General features: G+C 57.3%; 1 protein-coding gene across 22 annotated transcripts in view; it reads right to left on the bottom strand.

The window, feature by feature from the left end:
• Positions 1-987: 987 nt before the first annotated feature.
• Positions 988-21,969, bottom strand: part of RNF157 (ring finger protein 157) — a 78,507-nt gene continuing 57,525 nt past the window's right edge. For 8 of the 22 annotated variants that reach the window (XM_047756671.1, XM_047756683.1, XM_047756689.1 and 5 more), the window contains 11 exons: positions 21,452-21,523; positions 20,820-20,979; positions 20,567-20,679; positions 16,964-17,202; positions 16,136-16,244; positions 13,608-13,719; positions 12,828-13,015; positions 12,461-12,526; positions 11,624-11,672; positions 11,056-11,082; positions 8,108-9,017 (listed from right to left, as the gene is read on the bottom strand). In XM_047756671.1, coding sequence (XP_047612627.1) covers positions 8,761-9,017; positions 11,056-11,082; positions 11,624-11,672; positions 12,461-12,526; positions 12,828-13,015; positions 13,608-13,719; positions 16,136-16,244; positions 16,964-17,202; positions 20,567-20,679; positions 20,820-20,979; positions 21,452-21,523 — 1,392 coding nt within the window. In that variant the 3' untranslated portion in view covers positions 8,108-8,760. The other 14 variants (XM_047756674.1, XM_047756686.1, XM_047756673.1 and 11 more) reach the window with 12 other exon arrangements.

Below are 21,969 nucleotides of genomic sequence, written 5' to 3'. Positions count from 1 at the left end.
TCCAGGGAGTGTGGGGTACAGAGACGGCACACTAGTCCACACACACTTACACACACTAGGTGTGCAGGTCCTAGAGCAGGGAGCAACCAGCATGCTGAGGTGGGCAGGACACGAACTCCTCCCCAGGTAGGCTGGCCTAAAGTGTGTGGGTCTGTGCCCAGGAGATGCCCCAGTGAGGGCATGACCTCTGGTGGGAGGGGCTGGCAAGGGAAGGCAAAGGGGCTCTGCGAGGAGGCCGGGATCGCCACCCCATGTGGAGGTGAGCTCAGACCTGAGCGTGGCAGGCAGGAGCCCCAGGCCTCCCATAGTCTGTGCCCTCATTTGAGAAGCCAGGCCCTGTCGCGTTCTCTCTGGGTTACCTGCCTACACATGACTGTCCCCAGATGGTGGGTGGGGCAGATGCCCTGTTCCCTGATCAGGCTGAGGACCAGCCCCTTTGGATGGGACCTCTCGGCTTGCCAGGGAGCTAAACGGGAAGAAGTGGGGATGGGGAGGGGAGAGCAGGGGCCGTCTGATGAGGAGCCAAAGGCCACTTCTGACCCTGGTGTGTCTTGGTTATGGAACCGAGGCCTCGGGGACTCTGCGCCTCTTCTTGGGAGCAGACAGACGCTCCAGAAGAGGTGAAGGCAGTGACTTCGGGCTCCTGGCCCCGTGGCTGCCGCTGACCTGCATCTGCTTCATCTCAGGTGACACCACACTGCGAGCCCTGCCTCCTCTCCCAGCAGGCCTGTGTGCCACCACCCAGGCTAAGGGAGCTCGCTGTTCCCTCGTGCTTCTGGGGCTCAGCCTTCAAGGAAATCAGGAAGTAGGGTTATTGCTCAAATCTTAAATACGGAAGGGGCTGGAACAATCTGGGAAGGAAAGGACATCGAGGAGTTCCCTGGTGGCCTAGTGGGTCAAGGATCACGGCATTGTCACTGCTGTGGCATGGGTTTGATCCTTGGGCCGGGAACGTCTGCGTGCTATGGGTGCAGCAAAAAAAAAAAAAAAAAAAAAAAAAAAAAAAAAAAAAAAAGACCTAAAGACACAAAGTGCGGTCTGAAACAGCAGAGTCCACTGCAGGACTTCAGAAAGGGTGGACACGGGAACTCAGGACAGAAGCTTGGCTCATGTAGTGTCTGTCAGGACAACAGGCCTCGCCACCCCTCAGGGCAGGACGTGAACCGCAAGCCACAAGGCAGCCAAAGGATCACTGCCGGCCTGGTGGTGCAGAGAAGCCACACGGGAGGACCGCCAGGCACTGGGCTCTCTCTGAGGCCTTGGAAAGGACCCTGGGAAGCTCTGCTAGGGCGTCAAGTCCAGCTACTAAGACGGCCTGGGGCTCAGCCTCACAAACTCTGGGATCCAACTTGGCTTCCCCTCCTGGCGTGAAACCATCGCCCCTTCCAAAGGCCGGCAGACACCGTGTCTAGTCGAGAGCTGTGAGGGATCCACTGACGACACCCGTGTTGGGAGAGGATGACACCCCGCAGCTTCTGGCCTGTTATTTCCCGTTTCGGGCTGTTTACCTGCCCTACACTGGGCCGAGGAGGGGTGGGCCCGTGATTTGAATGACCCCATCTCTAAATCTCTAATGAGCCTATGGAAGGCAGTACCCGCCCACCCCCGGCCCCCCGACCCTGTTAGGCTCAGCAGATCCAGAGGGCAGGGGAGGAAGACAGGTGGGGTGGGGAGGTTCCCAGGCCACCGCTGACCCCAGCTTCCTTTGGGCTCCTGGGCACCAGATGACAATCACCAGTCCGCCCTTCTCTCAGCCTATTTCCTCAACTTTTTAAGAAAACGGGGTGGGGATGGAGACAGCAGGGGTAAGAATACCACCCGACAGGGTGACAGGGCGGGAGCCATGAAATGTAAGATGTGACAGCTCCTAACATGTGCCTGGCACACAGAGGGGTCAAAAAGTGTTGCTGCAATGTCACCTTAGGATGGAGCCCCTGGCCCTCATGAGCGCACCTCTGGAAGGTCATCATTTAACTGGGGGATTCGCAGGGTCAAGGCCTCCTTCCTAAGCAGGCGGACCCATGAGGCACAGGCTCTGCCACTAGAGGCAAGAGCTGTTTTCCCCACCACCCTCTGGGGGGGTTGCTCCTGTTTCTTGTCCTTGAGAAAGGCGCTCCTAATGCTTTTCGAGAGAAATGCCGCTTACAGTGCAATACGGCTTTCCCTTCTCCCAGGAATCAAGCCCCCACCCCGCCCCAAGCTGGAGGTCTCAGATTGGTCATGATGTCCCCGAGATCAGAAAATACCGGATGGATGTTTGTAATGAAGCCCCCAAACTCCGAGCCTTCTTGGTCTGCCCGGTGAGGATGCACAGGAAACAACCAGTCCGCGCACCTCGGCTCCTCCTGAAGATCAAGGTGCGGTGGGAACATTCCAGAGTCAGTCTGCAGAGGCTCTCTTGGGCTGCCGCTTGTTGAGGGTCTTTAGCCCGCAAGGAGGAAGGAGGCTTCTGGTCCCTTCTGAGCGGGGAAGAGTCACGGTCAGGGAAGAAGATGAAGCTGGGAGAAGGAGCAGGTGCCCTCAGGGCCCAGCTTTCCTGTGGGTCTATAACGTCCCCGTGCGTCTTGCCGAGGAGGCCCAGGAGGTCAGCGGTGCAGCGAGGACTGTGGGGGAGCCCTGTGCGGGGCTGGGGCTCTCAGACGGCCAGAGGGCCCCACACGCAGGGCCTGCTCTCGGGGTCCTCCAGGCTGCCAGACGACAGGCGCCGGCGCGGTGTGTTCCGACGACTGACCACGTTGTCATCAGCCTGCCAGGCACCTGAGGAGAGGAAGGAGAGGTTACTGCAGCCGGCCCCTCGGCTCCCTGGGTGGCGTCTCCGGCAGGGCAGCCCAGAAGTCTGCAGGAAAGCAGGCGGGAGGCGTGTTCCCTGGAACCCCCATGAGGCGCAAGCCACAGCACGCGAGAGGAGCCGAGGGGTGCCCGCCGGCCTGGGGGCAGCCATGGCCCTTGTGCCCACTGATGGACAGGCAGGATGGCCCTTGTTCGGGGAGCTTGCCCCAGGGACCACTTGTGTATCTTTATCTGGTTTTGAAGTTTGCCAGTGTGTTACGGTGGACAAGGAAAAGAAACTGGTCTAGCTGAGATTTTCTTGAGGGCAGGAGGAAGTGGAAGAGAAGGAGACGCGTGTTCACTTGGGCTCAGAGTTAGTGTTTACTGCGGGGAGGCAGGGGGCAAGGTGGGCCAGGAAGTGATCAGCTGCCCAGCAAGACGCCAGGGACTGAATGGCACAGGGTGGGGGGGGCAGTGTGATGGCTCTTTTCTTTCTGCACCCGAACAGCCCACTGAGGTTTGCCACCAACCCCAGAAGACACCTGCCCTGGAGCTTTGGGGTCCCACCCACTAAACAACATCCTCCCCCAAATCCTGAGGCTCGTGCACGAGAAGCAGCGGCCACCCTCGCTGGTAACCCGCTCTGGGTGCCTCTCTCTCCTTTGTGCTCTGTATCCAACCCCATCACGACCTCCTGCCTGTCCACCACTTAGTCATGCCTGCATCTGCAGTCAGAAAGCCGGGGAACGCCCCCAGTTTGTAACGTCCGGACTTATGATCCCGGCAGGTCACTGCACTTGGAGCCCCGGTTTTCCTGGACTAAGCCAGGTAACACAGAGCGCTGAGCAGGGCGCTTGACAAGAGCTGCCCCTCCTCCCACCCCCGGCTTCTTCCGGCCACATCATCTCCCCACTGAGTCTCCACACAGTTGTCCCCCCCAGCCCCCCGATGGCTCCATCCCATTCATTCTGTGCAGTGCAGTGAGAAGCTCCTCCTGAGGAGACAGGATGGAGCCCTGACCCCTGGGGGTGGGGAAAGCCTTTGGCCTCTGGCCAGAGCACCTCTGAGCCGTGTCTCCTAGCACCTGTCATCATAAGGCCCCCCCACCCGGATGGGGTCCAGCGTGCTCCAAAGTGCTCCCCGCAGCCTGCACACCACCCCACTTTTCACGCTGCCTGCAAAGTGCTGACTCCTCGGACCCCCCCCCCATCACACCACCTCCTGGGAGGAGCTGAGAGCAGCATCTGGCCCATCGGAGGGCGTGATCTAAGGCTGGAGCCCTCCAACCCTGGGGGACAGGCCTGGGGCTCACTGCGGTCACCTTCAAGGGAGGCCACTCTCAAATGTCTGGGGTCAGCCTCAGGTTAGGGCGGCCCAAGACACGCAACCCTTTAATGGCAGAAACACTAGGATTAAGTGGGTATAAACTGCTTATTTCCCATAACTGTCCTGGTGGGATAATCCATCCTAATAGTAGTCTGTGGAGGTGGACCCCCGGGGAAGGGGGCGAGTGGAACAGGAAGCTCTCAGGTACCTCTCACAGCCGCATGGCATGTGGGGACCTCTATTCTCTGGGGTCCCGGAGTCGGGACATAGGTCAACAGTGTCTTCCCCTCTAAGGGAGGCGGGCTCGAAAGGTGACAGGATGAGGAGCAGGCAAGACTGGTCTTTAAGTTAGGAGCCACCAAATAAGGTGAGCTGTTTGTTTATGGCTGTAATTTGCTAGATCTCACACCTATTCCTCAATGTTTAGGGGGGAGGACTCAGGAACTGTGGCTGCTCGGTAGGAAAGACCAGAAGCAGATGGTAAACAAGAGAGAAGACACACATGCAGGCAAAAGTCAGAACACCCCACCATCACGCTGCCACCGGCTGTGAAACGCCAGCTGCCAGGCCGCCTGGCTCTGAAGGCTCGAGAGCCCTGGCTGCAGAGGCCAATGTTCCAGATGCCGAGCCAGGGCTGAAGACTGGCTCCTTCACAAACAGCGTCAAGACTCAGATCTGCAGTCTCTGTTCGCTCTGGCTTCTCGATACACCGTGTGGTGCCCTCCCCTCCACAAAGGCCCCTGCCGGGCCCTTGGCAAAACCCTGCTGCTGTTCCGCTGGCCCGGGCCAGAGGGCGGAGCCTGGATGCAGAAGGGAAGCCTGGAAAGTGCAGGGGGCCTCGAGAGCGAGAGCTCCCGTCCTGTCCAGCTCTCAGCCAGAAAGGGAGCCTGGAGATGCAACGTCCTTCCCGGGAGGTGGCCAGGGTGCCTCTTGCTCAGTTCTTCTGCGGACTGAGAAATGGGAGCGAGAAAGGACCTCTAGGGGCAGCTTTGGGGAGCGCATCCAGGGAGGTTCGGTGCACCCCCGCCTGCCTCTCCCCAGCCCCGATCACACACAGATCATACACGGAGGGCTGTGACACTCCCCTGCCTGAGAGCGGGGGAAAGACAAAGTTAATTCGGATTTTTCCTTACTGTCTGCAAACCATAGCCCTTCCTAATGGCGTCTTCGTTGTTGGTCATCTTGGGTCTCCATGAATACCTCTAGATTTCACTGGCTCTGCCCACTCCTGCCCAGCGCAGCCATTTAAAACCACGTTTGTATTTCCACTCCCAAACTCAAACGGTCTCTGCTGCTCACCACCACACTCCCCAGAGCTTGTTCACGGAACTGGCACTGGTCCCCCGACCACCATGCTGCCACCTGTGTGGCATCCAGCAGACTCTGTGGAATCACGTCTCCGGGACACAGCCTCACAGTTCTAATCTGCTCACCGCCTGCCCCGCGGCGGCCCAGAGCTCCTCCCTCTGAGACCCTTTCAGGACAAGCTCAGAACAGACCACTGGCCACCTTGGTCTTGGGGCCAAGACCCAGAAGCTCCCCCCCGCCCTTTTCTTTGTAGGGCCGCACACATGGCACATGGAAGTGCCCAGGCTAGGGGTCGAGTTAGAGCTGCAGCTGCTGGTCTACACCACAGCTATGGCAGTGTTGGATCTGAGCTGGGCCTGTGACCTATACCATGGCTCACGGCAACGCCGGATCCTCAACCCACTGAGTGGGGCCAGGGACTGAACCCGTGTCCTTATGGATACTAGTCGGGCTCTTAACCCGCTGAGCCACAGTGGGAAGTCCAAGACCCAGAAACTTCTCAGGGGAAGAGGGGCTGGAATGACGCAGGTGCTCTTGGCATCGGTCCCACAGGGTGAGGAGCGCGGCAAGGGTGGGGACTGAGCGGTCCTTGCCACCAGGTGGGGCTCCTGGCAGAGCATGTGTGGGCTCAGGGAGGGTGGACCACAGGGTGCTCCCTGGGCCCCTGAGGGGAGTGGCATCCACTTGGAGAGGGAAGGAGCCGTGGGATGGCCACCCCAGCCGGCGGCACATCATCGGGTGGAGCGGAACCCAGAGCTGAGCATGATGGGCCTATTTATTCCCCGGGGCTCACTCAAGTGGACACTCCTGCCATCAACCCGAGAGATGCTTCCAGAGCCCCAGCCTTGTGCTACCGGGGGGATGCTAACAGCAGAAGCTGAGAAACACTTCACCAGGACAGCACGTGGGCCTCTCTCTGCTGCAAGCGCCCTTGAGACCCCTGGGTGAGGCTACAAGGGACACGCCTCAAGCACTGGCACCCGAGTCCCCCTCCCGGCCATCACCACAGGCATCTGGTTTTATGTCCGGCCTGATCTGTGAACCCAGCTTAATCTCGGCATGGCTGGCTCCCCAGATCACCTTGAACCCCAGGGGTCCCGGCTTCCTTCCCGGTCTCACTGCCTTCCCGCAACCCCAGAGCAGCATCAACACCAATGAGCAGGTTGGCTGGGGGGAATCAGGAAGAGGAGGAAGCAGAGCTGCCACCAGCATGGTTGGCTAAAACAATTTCCAGCTGCTCCCTCTGCCAAAACATGGGGGTGGGTGGGGGAGCCCTGGGGTGGGGAGGAACCTAGATCTCTGTCTGTCTCTCTCCCTATTTCTTTTTAGGGCTGCACCTGTGGCATCCAGAAGTTCCCAGGCTGGGGGCTGAACTGGAGCTGCAGCTGCCAGGCTACGTCGCAGCCACGGCGATGACATCTGTGACCTATGCCACTGCTTGCTGCAATCCTGGATCCTTAACTCACTGGGCAAGGCCAGGGATCGAACCTGTATCCTCATGGACTCTCGCTAGGTTCTTAACCCGCTGAGCCACAATGGGAACTCCCTAGATTTCTCTCTCGAAGCCCAGTGACAGGATGGCTGGTATAGTTGCTGCAGACCCAGCACGGAGCAAGGGCAGAGATGTCATCTTCCCCAACTAGTGGCCCTTCCTGTAACCTCTGCCACAGAAGCATCCCCGTTTCTGCAGAACAGGGATTAATCTAGTCTCACAAATGTTTTTTTTCCTTGGAAACGTCTCAGCTGCTGAACACAGGCCCTCGCCAGCTAGGAACGGAGCCGTCAGCAAGATGTGCGCACGCCCAGTGAGCTCGGGGCCAGGACGCTCCGCCAGGACAGTGTTGGCACGGAGTGAACATGAACTTTCTTTCACACAAAGTCCGGAGAACACAAATGAGTGTAAAAAGAAACAAACCAGACAGACAGACTTACATTCGGCAAAAGGACATGAGGAACAGATGGACAGACAGAAGCGAGGTACGGAGTGGGAGGGCAGGGAGTGAAGGGGACCCTGGACCCCGGGGGCTCCAGCCCGGACCTGGCCGGATCAAGGCCACCCGGGGAAGGACCGGAGCCCTTGGGAAGGCTCGGGGCAAGCATCTCTGGGAACAACGGCTTCCCTGCCCACAGCCCGCCTGGGGCCAGGGCTGTGAGGACCCGGCTCTTTCCCAGGCAGATGGAGAGTGGCTGTGGCCCTCGGGCGCCTGGAGCCACGTCGCGAGCGAGTAAAGCACTGGACCCATGATGAGACCTGGCTGCTCAGGGCTGAAGGAGGTCTTCATTTCAGGGCATATTCGAGGGGTTACAAGCAACACAACGTGAAGGCAATCTCTGCTGTGAACCTGGGGGTGGGGGGGAGGGGTGGGATATGGACCTAGTCCACCGGGCAGCAGGTGGCACCGCGGGAGTGTGAGTGACAGGCTCCTTCACAGGGACTCGTCCTAGATTCTGTCCAGTGTTGTGAGAAGGAATAAGGGGGGGGCACTGACGGCCAGGGTCACATATATTTTTCTTTTTAGGGCCACACCCTCAGCATATGGAGGTTCCCAGGCTAGGGGTCAAGTCAGGGCTACAGCTGCTGGCCTACACCACAGCCACAGCCACGCCAGATCTGAGCTGCTTCTGTGACCTACACAGATGCTCACGGCAACGCCAGATCCTTAACCGACTAAGCGAGGCCAGGGATGGAACCTGCATCCTCAAGGATACTAGTCGGGTTCATTACTGCTAAGCCACGACGGGAACTCCCTGGGTCACATTTAAAGTTGGGGCTCCGGAGAGGAGTCACCCTCATCCCCTGGGCTCTCCTTTGGGACCCAGATCTAGTGGGTATAATGCGACTGGTGGAAACCCAGAGCTCGAGGGACACGTTGGCTATGAAATGCTGGCTGGCAGACACCTCTCAGAGTCTAACTCAGCCTGTTCCTCTGAGGAGCTGCAGGTTCCCTTCTCAAGGGCTCAGGCAATCTTTGCGAGACCTTCTCAGTGACATGGTGCCTGCCTCGACGTCCCTGAAATTTTTTTTTTTTTTTTTTCTGGTGTGCCCAAGGCATGTGGAAGTTCCAGGGCCAGCAGGGATTAACCCCAAGCCATGGCAGCAACCAGAGCCACAGCCATGACGATGCTGGATCCTCAGCCGCTGGCCACCAGGGAGCTCCCTCAAACTCCCTGTTGATGGAAACAAGACGGGGCCCCCCTGCCATGGGATCTGCAGGATCGTGATGGAGGGGGGCACGGTCAGGCCAAGGTGGAAGCGTCTGGAGAGGGGGTTTTGCTCCTTCCTTCCTGTGCCCACAGTCCGGCTCGGAGCTCAGAGCGCCTTGCTCCAGGCCTCGCCTGAGGCAGCCTCGCTTCCTCTCAGCAGCTGGCTTCCAGCATCTTAGCACACACCATGCCTTCTTGCAGCAGCGGCAGGGCAGGAGATGGGTGCCTCCGGGTGCGAGCAGGGGTGCGAGCAGGGGAGCGTCTCCCACCAAGTTCATGTTCAGCAGACTGCCACTCACCGGGTAAGCAGGCCTCAGAGCACCGCTCATTGTCCAGTGCTTTCACGCTGGCGACGCCAAAGTCATTGTTATTGTCACACTCCGTACCTAGAAACGCGCACGTCCTCTGGCCTGTAACGGAGTTAACGCAGTTAGAGAGGCCTGGCCGTATGGGTCTCTGCTTTGCTGTCCTTAAAATTAAAATCTTAAGGATGGAGACAAAAAAAAAAAAAAAAACCCAAAAAATCAAATCATATGCTAAAAGAAAGACAACCATTAAGTGGGTAAAGAGTGGAGGAGAGAGGAGTCCAGCTGCGTGGGTGTGTTCGTGTCCTCGCACCGCCTGCTCGGCTTTCCCCTCGACTTTCCAGCCTTTGTTCCTGGGAGGCCAGACCCCTGGGGAGGGCTGTGGGCTGCAGAGCAGAGCCATGCTGGGCTGGGAAGAGCTAGGAGAGCCACAGGGACGTGGCCCTGGCCTTGCGGTGTCCACGCATGGGTGTGGCATATGACTACGAAGCTCTGTGGAATGATTAACACCTAGAACAGCAACCGAAGCTCCTCAGTTCCATGATTTTGTGTTTTCTTAGGGCCACGCCCGTGGCATATGGAGGTTCCCAGGCTAGGGGTCCAATAGGAGCTGCAGTTGCTGACCTAGGCCACAGCCACAGCAATGCGCGATCCGAGCCTCATCTGTGACTTACACCACAGCTTACGGCAGCAGTAGATCGTTAACCCACTGACTGAGGCCAGGGATCCAACCCGAATCCTCATGGATACTAGTTGGGTTCATATGGCTGAGCCACAGCGGGAACTTCCCATAATTTTCTTTTGGCCACACCTTCCGCATGCAGAGGTTCCGGGGCCAGGGCTTGAACCTGTGCCACAGCAGTGACCACGCTGGATCCTTAACCACTAGGCCACCAGGGAACTCTCCATAATTTTGCATATCAAATCAAAGATCACATCGTTCACAAAATTATGATTTTTTTCTTTTTTTGTGTCTTTTCTAGGGCCACACCCGCAGCATATGGAGGTTCCCAGGCTAGAGGTCTAATCGGAGCTGGAGCCACCGGCCTTCGCCAGAGTCACAGCAACTCAGGATCCAAGCCCTGTCTGCGACCTACACCACAGCTCATGGCAACACTGGATCCTTAACCCACTGAGAGAGGCCAGGGATCGAACCTGCAACTTCATGGTTCCTAGTTGGATTCGTTAACCACTGAGCCATGACAGGAACTCCTATGATTTATTTTCTTTTTTGGCCCTTTTTGTCCTTTTTTAGGACCGCACCCGAGGCATATGGAGGTTCCCAGGCTAGGGGTCTAATTGGAGCTGCAGCTGCTGGCCTATACCACAGCCACGCCAGATCCAAGCCACGTCTGCGACCTGCACCACAGCTCAAGGCAACACCGGATCCTTAACCCACTGAGCAAGGCCAGGGATCGAACCCCCAACCTCATGGTTCCTAGTCGGATTCATTTCTGCTGCGCCACGATGGGAACTCCTGATTTATTTTCTGATGAGACTTAGTTATTTTGAGTATGTTTTAAGGGACTGACCAGACCCCTACAGTTGTGTCAGAGGGAAGGGGACAGTTTTAGGTGTTATTTTTCAAGGCCTCCCCCTTCTTTCTCTCAGTGAAAGGGCGAGGAACAGACATCCATCCGCCGCGTGGGCCATGGAACATCGGCTGGAAACCGCTCGCGACCCTGCACTTGTCGGCAGCAAATATTCGACGGGGTGGGGGCGACGATCCCTGAGGGGAACTCGGGAGCCCTGAGCACGGAAGACATCAGACAGCAGCCGAGGGGAGGCGGGGCCTCACCCAGCTCGGGTCTCGCCTGGCACGTGACAGGGTGGCGGCGGCTCAGCCGGGGTGGCAGCCCCAGTGGCCCGAAGGGGTCCAGTGTGTGTGTGCACACCTCCGCCCGTCCCCAAGCGACGGCCAGCGCTGAAGCACAAGCGGCTGGGATGACATCTGCGTCCCGGCTGGGAGCCAGGTCTGTTCTGGAGGTGGCCCCTCTGCGGAGGCAGCTGGGGGCAGCGGAGGGAAGCGCGGGTGCTCCCGGGGACACCTGCACGCCCTTCCTCGGTGGGAGTCCCAGCCCCCGCCCCGCCTGCTCCCTTCTCTGCGGGACCTTCCGCCTGCCGAGGCCCACCAGAAACAAACCTCTTCCGATGAAGATATAAGCGAGGCCTGGAGGACGGTAAAGAGAGTCATTCCAGCCGCCTACAGAACACCCGTCTGTGCTGAGCTGCCAGCCGAGCCGCCACCGAGCCGCTGGCTGCTAAGAGCCCTCTGCTGCTGTCTTCAAAGCAAAACCAAACCTGCTGCCCGACCGGCCTTCCTCCCACGCGGAGGAAAGCGTTTGCTGCCGCTAAGCTTCGGGGCCACTCCAGCAGCTCCGCGAGCAGCAGCCGGGACGCTGAGGCAGGAAGGAAGGTGACGGGAGCCGCCCAAGACGCCTGAGCATCCGCTCCGCGCCAACAGGGCCCCCGTGTGTCTTCTGCAGCCTCCTCCTCCGGCCATCCTCGGCTCTCCGGCCCCCAAAGGGCTGGGAAGACCATGGAGGTCCTCGGAGCCCCTGCCCGCTTTGACGGCCCTCAAGATGACGAGCTTTCCCCAAAGGCCACGCGACTGGGCAGCGCCACCCCGTCACACCAGCGCCCCTGTCTGCACCCTTTAGAGAACAGCCAGGAAAGAACAATAACAAGGGCGCAAAGGCCAGGTCTTTTACCATCTTCTTGAGTCGGGGATCCGTCCTCTTCTTCTAGAAGGTCGTTTCCCTGGGACAGAAGGAAGGTGCTGTGAGGCGACTGGCCAGGGACAGAGCCAACCCCCCTCGGTATCTACACCCGTCCCGGAGGCCGGGCCGGGCGGATTCTGCTTGGTGAGGCAGGGTCCTCGGAGGACCGGGTCTGAGGGAGGGGACAGGCAGGCCCTCGGGCTGTCGGGAGCAGCCTTGGCACTGGCTTAGCTCACACTGTCTCTCTGAGGTGGAAGTCCACATTGTCAAGTGAAAAGCGAACCGTGAGCACGTGCGGGAATCCTCAGCATCCCAAACCCTCTGCAGATATTCCTTTGAGAACATCTGGCCCCAGAAAGAGCTCCGGGGCCCCCATTGTGAGCGGGGCCTGCCACACGTGTCCCCTCCTGCTGGTCAGCGCCCTCTCCCCACTGTCCTGTAACCCCGTCTCCCCCGCCGGGCGGCTCTTGGCTGGGCAGAGTCGGTGGGGGTGCAGGCAGGAAGCTTGTCCCTAGGTCTTTATGTCCCCTGTGCTGGGGGGAGCCGTCAGCCAGTTGTCCCAGGTCAGTGCTCACCGAGTGAGTGGAGGACAGACACACTCTCGAGGGTCTGGCCTAGGAGACCTCCCTCTGGAACTCACCCCAGCCTGTTACACCGAGACCCGAGCCCTCTGCGAACGGGACAGCCCCCCGCTCTGCACCCTGCCTCTAACCGATCCAAGGGCACCCCCTTAGAAGGCTTCTCACAGAACAGCCCCGTGCTACGTGCATCCCTTGCGGAAGGCCCGTCCGAATGGGGAGGGGGCACCACGGGCCACTCTGGCGTTACCTCTGCATCCTGCTCTTCGGCGGCCAGGCCCACGAAGTTGTAGTCTGGAGATGCTGCTGGGGTCACCTGCAGAAGAGCCACAAAAATCAAGGCGTGGGTGCCATGGCTCTCCCACCCGCCTCGCCTACCCGGCTTGCCTGGCAGCAAACCACAACCAAGTCCTCGGGACAGAAGTGGTGCCAAATACATCAGATCTGAGGGAGCCTCTGATCCAACTCTGTGGTACCCTGTTTTCCGGGCACCCCTGCCGAGCACCGGGGGGCTTTGCAGATCCCCCCCACTCCCTGCCGGGCAGCCCCTGGCTCGAGTTACTTGGGAGGCGAGCTCAGAGCGGAGCGGCCGGGACGGCCCTTCGTCCCTCCCTTACCTCTTCCTCTTCTGAGGGGGCCCGGCTGGCGGCCTGGGGGGAGGGCAGGGCCTCCCCCTCCTCTTCGGTGCCAGGCGCGATGTAGGAGCCGGACATGGAGGAGACGGTGTCGGTGCTGACCTGCGAGTGCTGGCTCTGGGAGGACACCATGGACATGACCGACTGGGCCAGACTGCTGCTGGCTGGGTCTTTGGAGGCAGCAGTCGAAGGAAGGAGACGGAGGTCAGGTGTGGCTGCTGTGAGCTGCCCGAGGGGCGGCCTCTCCCTGCAGCCAGGCAGTGAGGCCCACGCCCGAACTTGCCCTCACCCACAAGGCTTTATTGTCTTGTATTTGTATTATTTTCTTGGCTGTGCACGTGGCTTGGTTCCTGCATCAGGGATGGAACCTGAGCTACGGCAGTGACAGTGCTGGCTCCTTAACCCACCGAGCCACCAGGGAACTCCCCCGGAACGTTTAGATTTCAGGTTCTCCAAGATTTTGTGCCTTTACATCTTAGAGCTCAGAACTCAACCTCAGGGATGGGGATTTTTTTCCTGGCACAATAGCAGGGCTGGGGGTAAGACACCTGCTTCTCCCCTCACTCTGCAGCAAGATCCGCACAAGATCCCCTCTCCTTGCCAGACAGCGAGGCCCCCTCTCTGCTCAAGTCAGGGCCTATTTTGTGACGCTGCTTAGGTATTAGTTTTCTGTCCCCAAGTCCGTCCTGGAGGAAACCTGAGAAGCGCCATGGACTCGGCTGACGGGGAAGAACACACAGAGGCTCCCAACCCATCCTGTACCTTCTGGGGAGGAAATTGTGGACGACAGAGGCGTCCCTGTGCAGGACGACTGGTCGACAGCGCCTGACGATGACATGGTCAGGTTCTCACTTTCTGGGGTGCCGTCACATTCCTGGGGGGAACCGGAGGGGGCGCCGGTCAAACATGGTGGAGGGAAGGTAGCTGTGAGGGCCAGGGGCCTGGGCGAGGAGGGGACAGGGATCCTGGGAGGGACAGCAGAGGGTGACAGGCAGAGACCGCGCTGGTTTCTCCTCTGTCATCGAGGCTCTGTGGCCCTGACCCGGAGGGGCTGTCTCCCAGGGGAGTGCAAACTTCAGTCAGCACATCCTGCCCGAGGCCCAGCATCTGCTGGGGCCACACAAAGACCGCAGCTCAGGTGACACAGGTCACCCAGCAGCTGTCACACGGGAACACCCCAGGCTTCCCCAGGATTACAAACAGCTTTCTTTCTGAAGCAGAAGAACACAAAACTAGCGGAGGCCCCACTGCCTGCTGGGCCTCTCCACTGGGCGGGTGGGTTAGTTCCAGCTCGATGGACGGAAGGCAAAAACCACCTCCCCCAGCCCGCTCGGCACCCCACCCGTCACCTGGGCTTGAAACCTCATCCCGCCCCAGGCAGATGCAAAGCCCTGTTGATTCTCTCTTCACGGCCTGTCCTTTCCAGGCCTTCTCTTATTATTTTTTGGCTGTACTTGTGGCATGTGGACGTTCCAGGGCCAGGGATTGAACCCATGCCCCAGCAGCCACCGGAGCCGCTGCAGTGACAAGTGACAACACTGGGGCCTTAACACAGTGAGCCACAAAAGAACTCCCGACATTCTTTTTTTATCTTAGCTCAGGCGTCCCTCCTGCCTGGGCCCTTGGGGTTGTGCCTGGCTCAGTCTGTCTCCCGCCTGATCCAGTCTGCACACCTTGGCCAGGGGGGCCCCTGTGAAGCCAAGCTCCCACGCACCTCCGGCCTGCTCGGAGCCCCCTTCCTGCCCCAGGCTTCACCTGTTCTCTCGCTTTCTCTTTACGGTCACACCCTCGGCATATGGAGGTTCCCAGGCTAGGGGTCCAATCAGAGCTGTAGCTGCTGGCCTGCACCACAGCCACAGCCACGCTGGATCCTTCACCCACTGAGCAAGGCCAGGGATCGAACCTGCGTCCTCAAGGGTACTAGTCAGGTTCGTTTCTGCTGAGCCAAGACGGGAACTCCTTGCTGTCTCTTCTCGTCTAAGACATTCTGAGATTCAGCTCAGAGGCTGCTCCCCCATCACGCTTCTCCCGGTTCCCTGCACCGAATCTGATCCTCCCCGTCTTGGCCGCCGCACGTCCGTGTCTCTGTTTTGGACGCACTCATTTCCTCTAATTAAAATTCCTTCCTTCCTTCATTCATTCAACAAACACTTTCTAACCCTTATGTGCCCGATCTGGGGGTGGTATTGGTATACGGGTCCCGTCTCCAACCGGACCAGGAGCTGCTCAGGACTGGAACCACTTTTCCCCTTCCTAGGCCCCCCTGCATGCAGCCCACCCCTTACCGGAAGTGGGTGTGACAGACCTCTGCCCTCAGTCAAACGAAGCCTGTGAGGGTGCACAGGAGAGAGGGTCCCATCTTCTACTCGGCCACTGGCCTCCCCCCCTCCTCCCCAAGCTTTTCCACCTGCTGCGCCTGAGCCCAGAACCCTCTCTCCCCAGACATCTGCACAGTCCGTCTCACCTCCTCTGGCCAGGGACCACTTTTTGTTTTCTTCGTCCTGGCCATGCCTGTGGCATGTGGGACTTCCCAGGCCAAGGACGGAACCTGCGCCACAGGATTGACAGCAATGGACCCTCAACCTGCTAAGCCACAGGGGAACTCCCTGGACCACTTTTTAAAGCGAGCATCAAAAAAAAAAAAAAAAAAGGGAGTTTCCGTCGTGGCTCAGTGGTTAACGAATCTGACTAGGAACCAAGAAGCTGTGGGTTCGATCCCCGGCCTTGCTCAATGGGTTCAGGATCTGGCATTGCCGTGAGCTCTGGTGTAGGTCACAAATGAGGCTTGGATCAGGCGTGGCTGTGGCTCTGGTGTAGGCCAGTGGCTATAGCTCTGATTAGACCCCTAGCCTGGGAACTTCCATATGCTGTGGGTATAGCCCTAAAAAAGACAAAAAAGAAAAAAAAAAAATAAATCGAGCATCCTCACCTCCAACCTTGACACTCCCTTGCCTGACATTCTGACCGCCCGCGGCACCTGATACCTCTGTGCTCACTGTCTTTTGTGTCTGCCCCACCCCAACTGCCCAGGGTATAAAAAGCACCACGAGGTTGAGGACTGTGGCGTCTCCCCCTGCTGCTGTCCTCAGCACAGGGGGCAGGGCTTGCTCAGAAACCCAGGCTCTGCACACCTGTTGAAAGAAGGGTTCTGGCCACACCTCTGCTACTGTCTCACTGAGTGTTCAAAAGGTGTCGAGGAATGAACCAGAGCAGACAGATCTCCAGAGGCTGGCGGGCAGCTAGGAAAACAGAGTCTAAAACCGAGAAGAAAGCAGGCCGGCACATCTCACCTCCCCGAGATGCGGGGCTGACAGCCGCTGGGACAGCTGCGTCTCCGATTCGCTGCAAGAACGCTCGTCTTCCTCTTCGTGCAACACAGAAGAATTTTGGGAGATGGACCTGCAAGTCCGGAGGGAGAAGCGGCTGCAGCCAACGGCCTCCTGAAGGACGGTGCTTGCCTGCACTGCAGGGAGCAGATGTCCCGGCGCGAAGGGGACCGGAGGGGAACTGAAAGGGACCCGAATCTTCAGAAGGAGCAGGGACAGGGGAAAAGGCGCCAGAGGGGCCGAGACCCCTTCTGGGCATCAGGAACGCTGGGTTCTCCCTTTAGCTCCTTCAAACACTTGGGCCTGAATTCGGGAACAACCCAAAACCAAAACCACTGACATTCGCAGTATTTAAATGTTTTCATCTGTAAACCAGCCTCCTTTTCCCGGTCGTGGAAACTCGCTATGACGTGTGCCCCGCTGGATTTAAACGCTTAAGAAATATAGGTCACAAGCTTTCTTCAGACTCAGTGACGCTCTGCAGGGGCCTGGGTGACCCCACTGATGTCATCCTCCCCCCGCCCTCCCTCCCCGAGTCAGAACACTGAGGGGCTCCTCGGGCTGGACCCTCCCAAGCACCCACATCCCTTCCCATCTTCCCTCCGAGGGGCTGGGGTGACTTCCCCCCAGGTCCTCAGTAAAATGAGCAGTTCTGAGAACAGCCCGGAGCATCCATGCTGCCCTGGGACCCGGGACTGGGCCAGCATCGAGGAGGGGACAGGAGGGGACAGACGGACGGGGCGTGTCCCATCAAAGACCCCGAGGCTGAGCGCTGGCCTGGCGGCCACTCACTTGGAGAGAGACTTTTTGAGCTTGAGTCCCTGGCTGCCGCAGTCGGACAGGCGGTCGAGGGGGGACAGCGTCCGCACGGGAGGCAGGTGGCCGTCACTGCCGTAGGAAGGCAGCATTCCTGAGAGGTGGCCGTCTCCAAGCACGTGGAGCGGGGGCCCCGCTGGGGACGGGGCGAGGGGCCCATTGAGGGCCTCCAGGAGAGACACCACTTCATAACCTGGTGGAATGTTCTCTGAGGACTAGGGGAAGCAGAGGCAGGTTGCACAATTAATTACGTACGCTTTGTTTCATGATGTGAGTAAGTTTCTTCCACTACGCTGGGAAAATGCTTTCTTTTGTCTCTAGTCTGGGGGTTCTGGCAAGAACAGCTTCTGTACTAGAGGCAGAAGAAAGATAAAATATCAGAGAACCACATACTCCTAGGCTCTGCTTACAGATTTGTTAATAACGTGCATTTTTCTTTGTTCTTTTTTGGTGCCCCCACAGCATATGGAATTCCTGGGCCAGGGATCAGATCCGAGCCACAGTTGTGACCTACACCACAGCCGCGGCAACACCGGATCCCTTAACCCACTGGGCCTGGCTGGGGATCGAACCTGCGTCCTGGGGCTGCAGAGACGCTGCCAATCCCTTTGGGCCGCAGTGGGAACTCCTAATGTGCATTTTTCTGATTATAATAGAAAGACGAGTTCACTACAGGAAATTTGGGAAATACATAAAAGTGGAAAGAAGAAAAAAAAATCAACCGTCATATGCCACAGGGCTAACTTTTGTCAGCATGCCAGTGTATTTTCTTCCAATTGTTTTCTCTGTCCCGTTTACACAGTCAGGATCAACCTGTAAATATCAACTCTACACCCAGCCTATTTCACGAACAGACATCGTTTCCTCCCCGTGTGTCCCTTTTCATAAACACCATATACTTCCCAACTCTTTCGCGGGCGCTGGTGTCTAGCTGAACCCATTTCCTACGGTAAACGATACTTTGGTGAACATCCGTTCATTTATTGTGCATAAATCTCTCTTTTTTCAGATCATTTTCTTGGTAGAAATTTGGAGACCTTAGATTACCAAATATGATTTTTTTTTTTTTTTGGATTTTTCTAGGGCTGCACCCTCGGCATATGGAGGTTCCCAAGCTAGGGGTCGAATTGGAGCTGTAGCCGCTGGCCTACACCACAGCCACAGCAACATGGGATCCGAGCCGCGTCTGGGACCTACACCACAGCTCATGGCAACGCTGGATCCTTAACCCACTGGGCGAGGCGAGGGATGGAACATGCATCCTCACAGCTGCTAGTCAGATTCGTTTCCGCTGAGCCACGATGGGAACTTCACCAAATACAAATGTTTTTAAGGCTCTTGATACATACAGCTGTTCTGTTTTTGTTTTTTTTCAGTGATATTTCTAGCTACACTCCTACAAGCAGTACAGAATACTTATTTTAATTACTTCTCGGCCAGCATGGGGTATTTTCAAAAAAGGAAATTTTTAAAATTGAAAGGTGAAAAATGGTATCTCATTTTAATTTGTGTGTTGTTGATTTTTTTTTTTTTTGTCTTTTCTAGGGCCACTCCCACAGCATATGGAGGTTCCCAGGCTAGGGGTTTAATCAGAGCTGTAGCTGCCGGCCTACACCACAGCCACAGCAACGCAAGATCCGAGCCATGTCTGGGACCTACACCGCAGCTCACGGCAACGCTGGATCGTCGGCCCACTGAGCAAGGCCAGGGATCGAACCCGCAACCTCATGGTTCCTAGTCAGATTCGTTAACCACTGCGCCACGACGGGAACTCCTGTTGTTGATTTTTAATGTGGTTGACTTAAAAAAATGATTCTTAGCCAGCAATGTTTCCTCTTCTGAGAAATTTTAATATATCCTTTGCCTATTTATCTGCTCTTTCATTCAACTGAGTTATGGTAAAGATACTAGCGTTTCCTCTGAGGCAAATGTGAATACTTTTTTTTCTCTTTAAATGATTTGTTGTTTGCCTTTTAATATGGGTCACTTTTTACACATCTAATGTTTTAAAAACTTGTTTTTTTTTTTTTGTTTTTGGAGAGCTGCACCCATGGCATATAAAGGTTCCCAGGCAAGGGGTTGAATTGGAGTTGTAGCCACCGGCCTGCACCACAGCCACAGCCATGTGGGATCTGAGCTGTGTCTGCGACCTACACCACAGCTCATGGCAATGCCAGATCCTTAACCCACTGAGCAAGCCCAGGGTTCAAACCTGTGTCCTCCTGGTTAATAGTCAGGTTCGTTAACCACTGAGCCACGATGGGAACTTCTTATAAACTTTTGGAGTTCAGCAGGTTAAGGATCTGGTGTTGTCACTGCTGTGGCTCAGGTTCCATCCCTGGCCTAGGAACTGCCACACGCCCAGGATTTGGCCCCCCAAAAAAGTTCAGGAGTTCCCATTGTGGCTCAGTGGAAATGAACCTGACTAGTATCCAGGAGGACGCAGGTTCCATCCCTGGCCTCGCTCAGTGAGTTAAGGCTCCGGCGTTGCCACGAGCTGTGGCGTAAGTCACAGACATGGCTCAGATCCTGTGTTGCTGTGGCTGCGGTGTAGGCTGGCAGCTGCAGCTCCAATTCAATCCCCTAGCCTGGGAAAGTCCATATGCCGTGGGTGTGGCCCTAAAGAGACACACACACACAAAAAGTTAAATAATTTTTATGTGGTAAAACCTACCAGTTCTCTTTTTGTGGTGCTCCATTGTTTCCAAGCTTAGAGAACCCTCTCCCATCCATAGTCACTAGAGAATCATCTATAATTTATTCTAGGTTTTAATGTTTTGGTTTGCTGTGTTTTCAGTACAGTTAACTAGTTACTCCACCTGGAATTTGCCCTCTGGTAAGAGTGAACTGCTAAATGAACTGATTTCCTCCCTAAACAGCAACCTAAACATCCCAACACCATTTACTGAATAACTAGTCATTAATCTTCTCCACTACTGTGTTAACCAGAAGGCAAAACCTACTCGGAGGCTTTACTCTTTTTTTTTTTTTTTTTTTGACTGCACGCACGGCCTGGCTGGGAAAGTTCCTCGGCCAGAATTCGAACCAAAGCGGCAGCGGTGACCTGCACAACAGCGGCAGCAACACCGAACCTTAACCCACTGCGCCACACGGGAACCTCGGAGCCCTCACTCTTAACACCAACACTTAACACCAGGAGGCCGAGGTGCGTTGTTTCATCTGCTTGGTTTCTAGTTCCTGAAGCCGTGAAATGGGATAAAGGAGAACAGGGACCTTCTCTGATGATCCAGATACGAACTGTAAGTTGTGTCTAAATCCCAAACGGGCACCCCCTTGTTTCTCTCTGGGGGAGTTCCAGAGCGGGCCCCCACCCCTCCAGTGGGCACACGTGCACACACACAGCGGAAGTGCAAGCAGAGGGCTCTAGAAATGGTAACTATTAACTGGATAGAGTCCCAGGGCGGGAAGTGGAGGTTCTAACCATCAGCACCCAAATTTCCACTGAACCATCGGGTGCTTTTAATACGACGCGACCGCGGCCAGCTCTCGGGCGCCGAGGTTTAACCGTGCCGCCGAGGCCCCCACGGAAGGACCCCAGGTGGAGAAAGCCCGCCTTACTGAGTGCTCTTCTGAGTCAGATGTCTGGGAGGAGATGATGGGGTTAAAGCTGGTTGGGGACAAGGGGCCCAGCTTCTTCCTCATGGCTCGGATCTGCAGCAGTGCCCGGAAGGCTGCGAGGAAGAAACGGGCCATCAGGACGGCGCGATGCAGGAGGGAGGGTGGACCAGAGCCGCGCGGAGCCACGGGCCCACCTCCCCGAGCCCGTCCCTTGGGGACCCGGCAGCCACCCGCCGCGCGGCTCGGGGCTTACGCAGTCGGCAGATGGGGCAGTTGTTGGCCTGGTAGCGCAGGGTGTCTGCGCAGGTGTTACACAGGCAGAGGTGGCGGCAGGGCAGGATCAGGGTGTCCCGCACGTCGGAGAGGCACACCACGCACTCGGCGCTGTTGTCGCTCACTTCATCCTCAGCCACCTGCCGGGAGACAGACGGGGATTCAGCCGGGGACCCAAAGACCCTCTCGTCCCACGCCTTCTCTGTGAGCCAGCCTGCAGAGCTGAGATTCAGAATACAAACAGCATCGCATGGCTTCACGCAAGCGGGGAGTCTGCCAAGCGTGTTCACAGGCTCCGTCTCACTGCTTCTGACAAGTGCTTGTCTCGAGGCATCCTTGGAGGCGCAAATCTGGTCCTGCTGACGCCTGGCATGGAAGGGGCCCAGAAGGCTGGGGAGGTGGGGGGAGGATGCACTGAGGGACGGGAAACCCGATCCAAACCAGCCTACTTTCTCATGTCCAAGGTCATACAGGCGGCTAATCGTCTGAGAGGAGGAAGGGGAAATACCCACTAGGGTCAGACGGATTCCACTGATTCCTAGATCCCGCCGTGTCGGGGAAGGACTCCCTGAGCCTCCCGGGAGGGCCCGCGGCACTGGGGAGGGAACTTGCCTTCGACTCCTGCGTGTTGTACTTGTTTTCAATCCCGTAGATCTCCTGAAGGAGGTAGCTGACCCCGTCCACCTGAAGAGCAAGGGGAAAGTTCAAGGGCAGCCTGACTCCGCCTCGAGATGACAACGGGCACTCGCTGCCCCGCCGCCCGCCCCCCTTGGTAACCAAGGACACTGCTTCACAGTGACAAAAATCAAAGGCCTGGATGCTTTTACGGACTCGTGTCTCCTCTCTGGGAGAGGAAAGAAACTCGCATGTGTAAGGCACCCACCCTGATACCCAACCGGGAGCGGGACCGCTCACCCAAACGAGAGCAGTACGTGTACTGCGGGTCCCTATGACGGACAGGGAAGAACGGCAGAGCCCAGGGAAAGCGTGGGCTGCCACGCATTGAAACAAGCACAGACTGTGCAATAACAGCTAAGCTTAGACAGTGCCAAAGGGAAGGAACGGAAACGGGAAAGAAAGAGAAGAAATATGGGCGAGGAAGAGGCGGGAAGGGAAAAGGCAGAAGCAAA

Source organism: Phacochoerus africanus, chromosome 14 (genome assembly GCF_016906955.1).
Source record: "Phacochoerus africanus isolate WHEZ1 chromosome 14, ROS_Pafr_v1, whole genome shotgun sequence".
Classification (NCBI taxonomy): Eukaryota; Metazoa; Chordata; class Mammalia; order Artiodactyla; family Suidae; genus Phacochoerus; species Phacochoerus africanus.
Note: the sequence above shows the minus strand (reverse complement) of the source record. Positions and strands in the feature narration are given on the sequence as shown.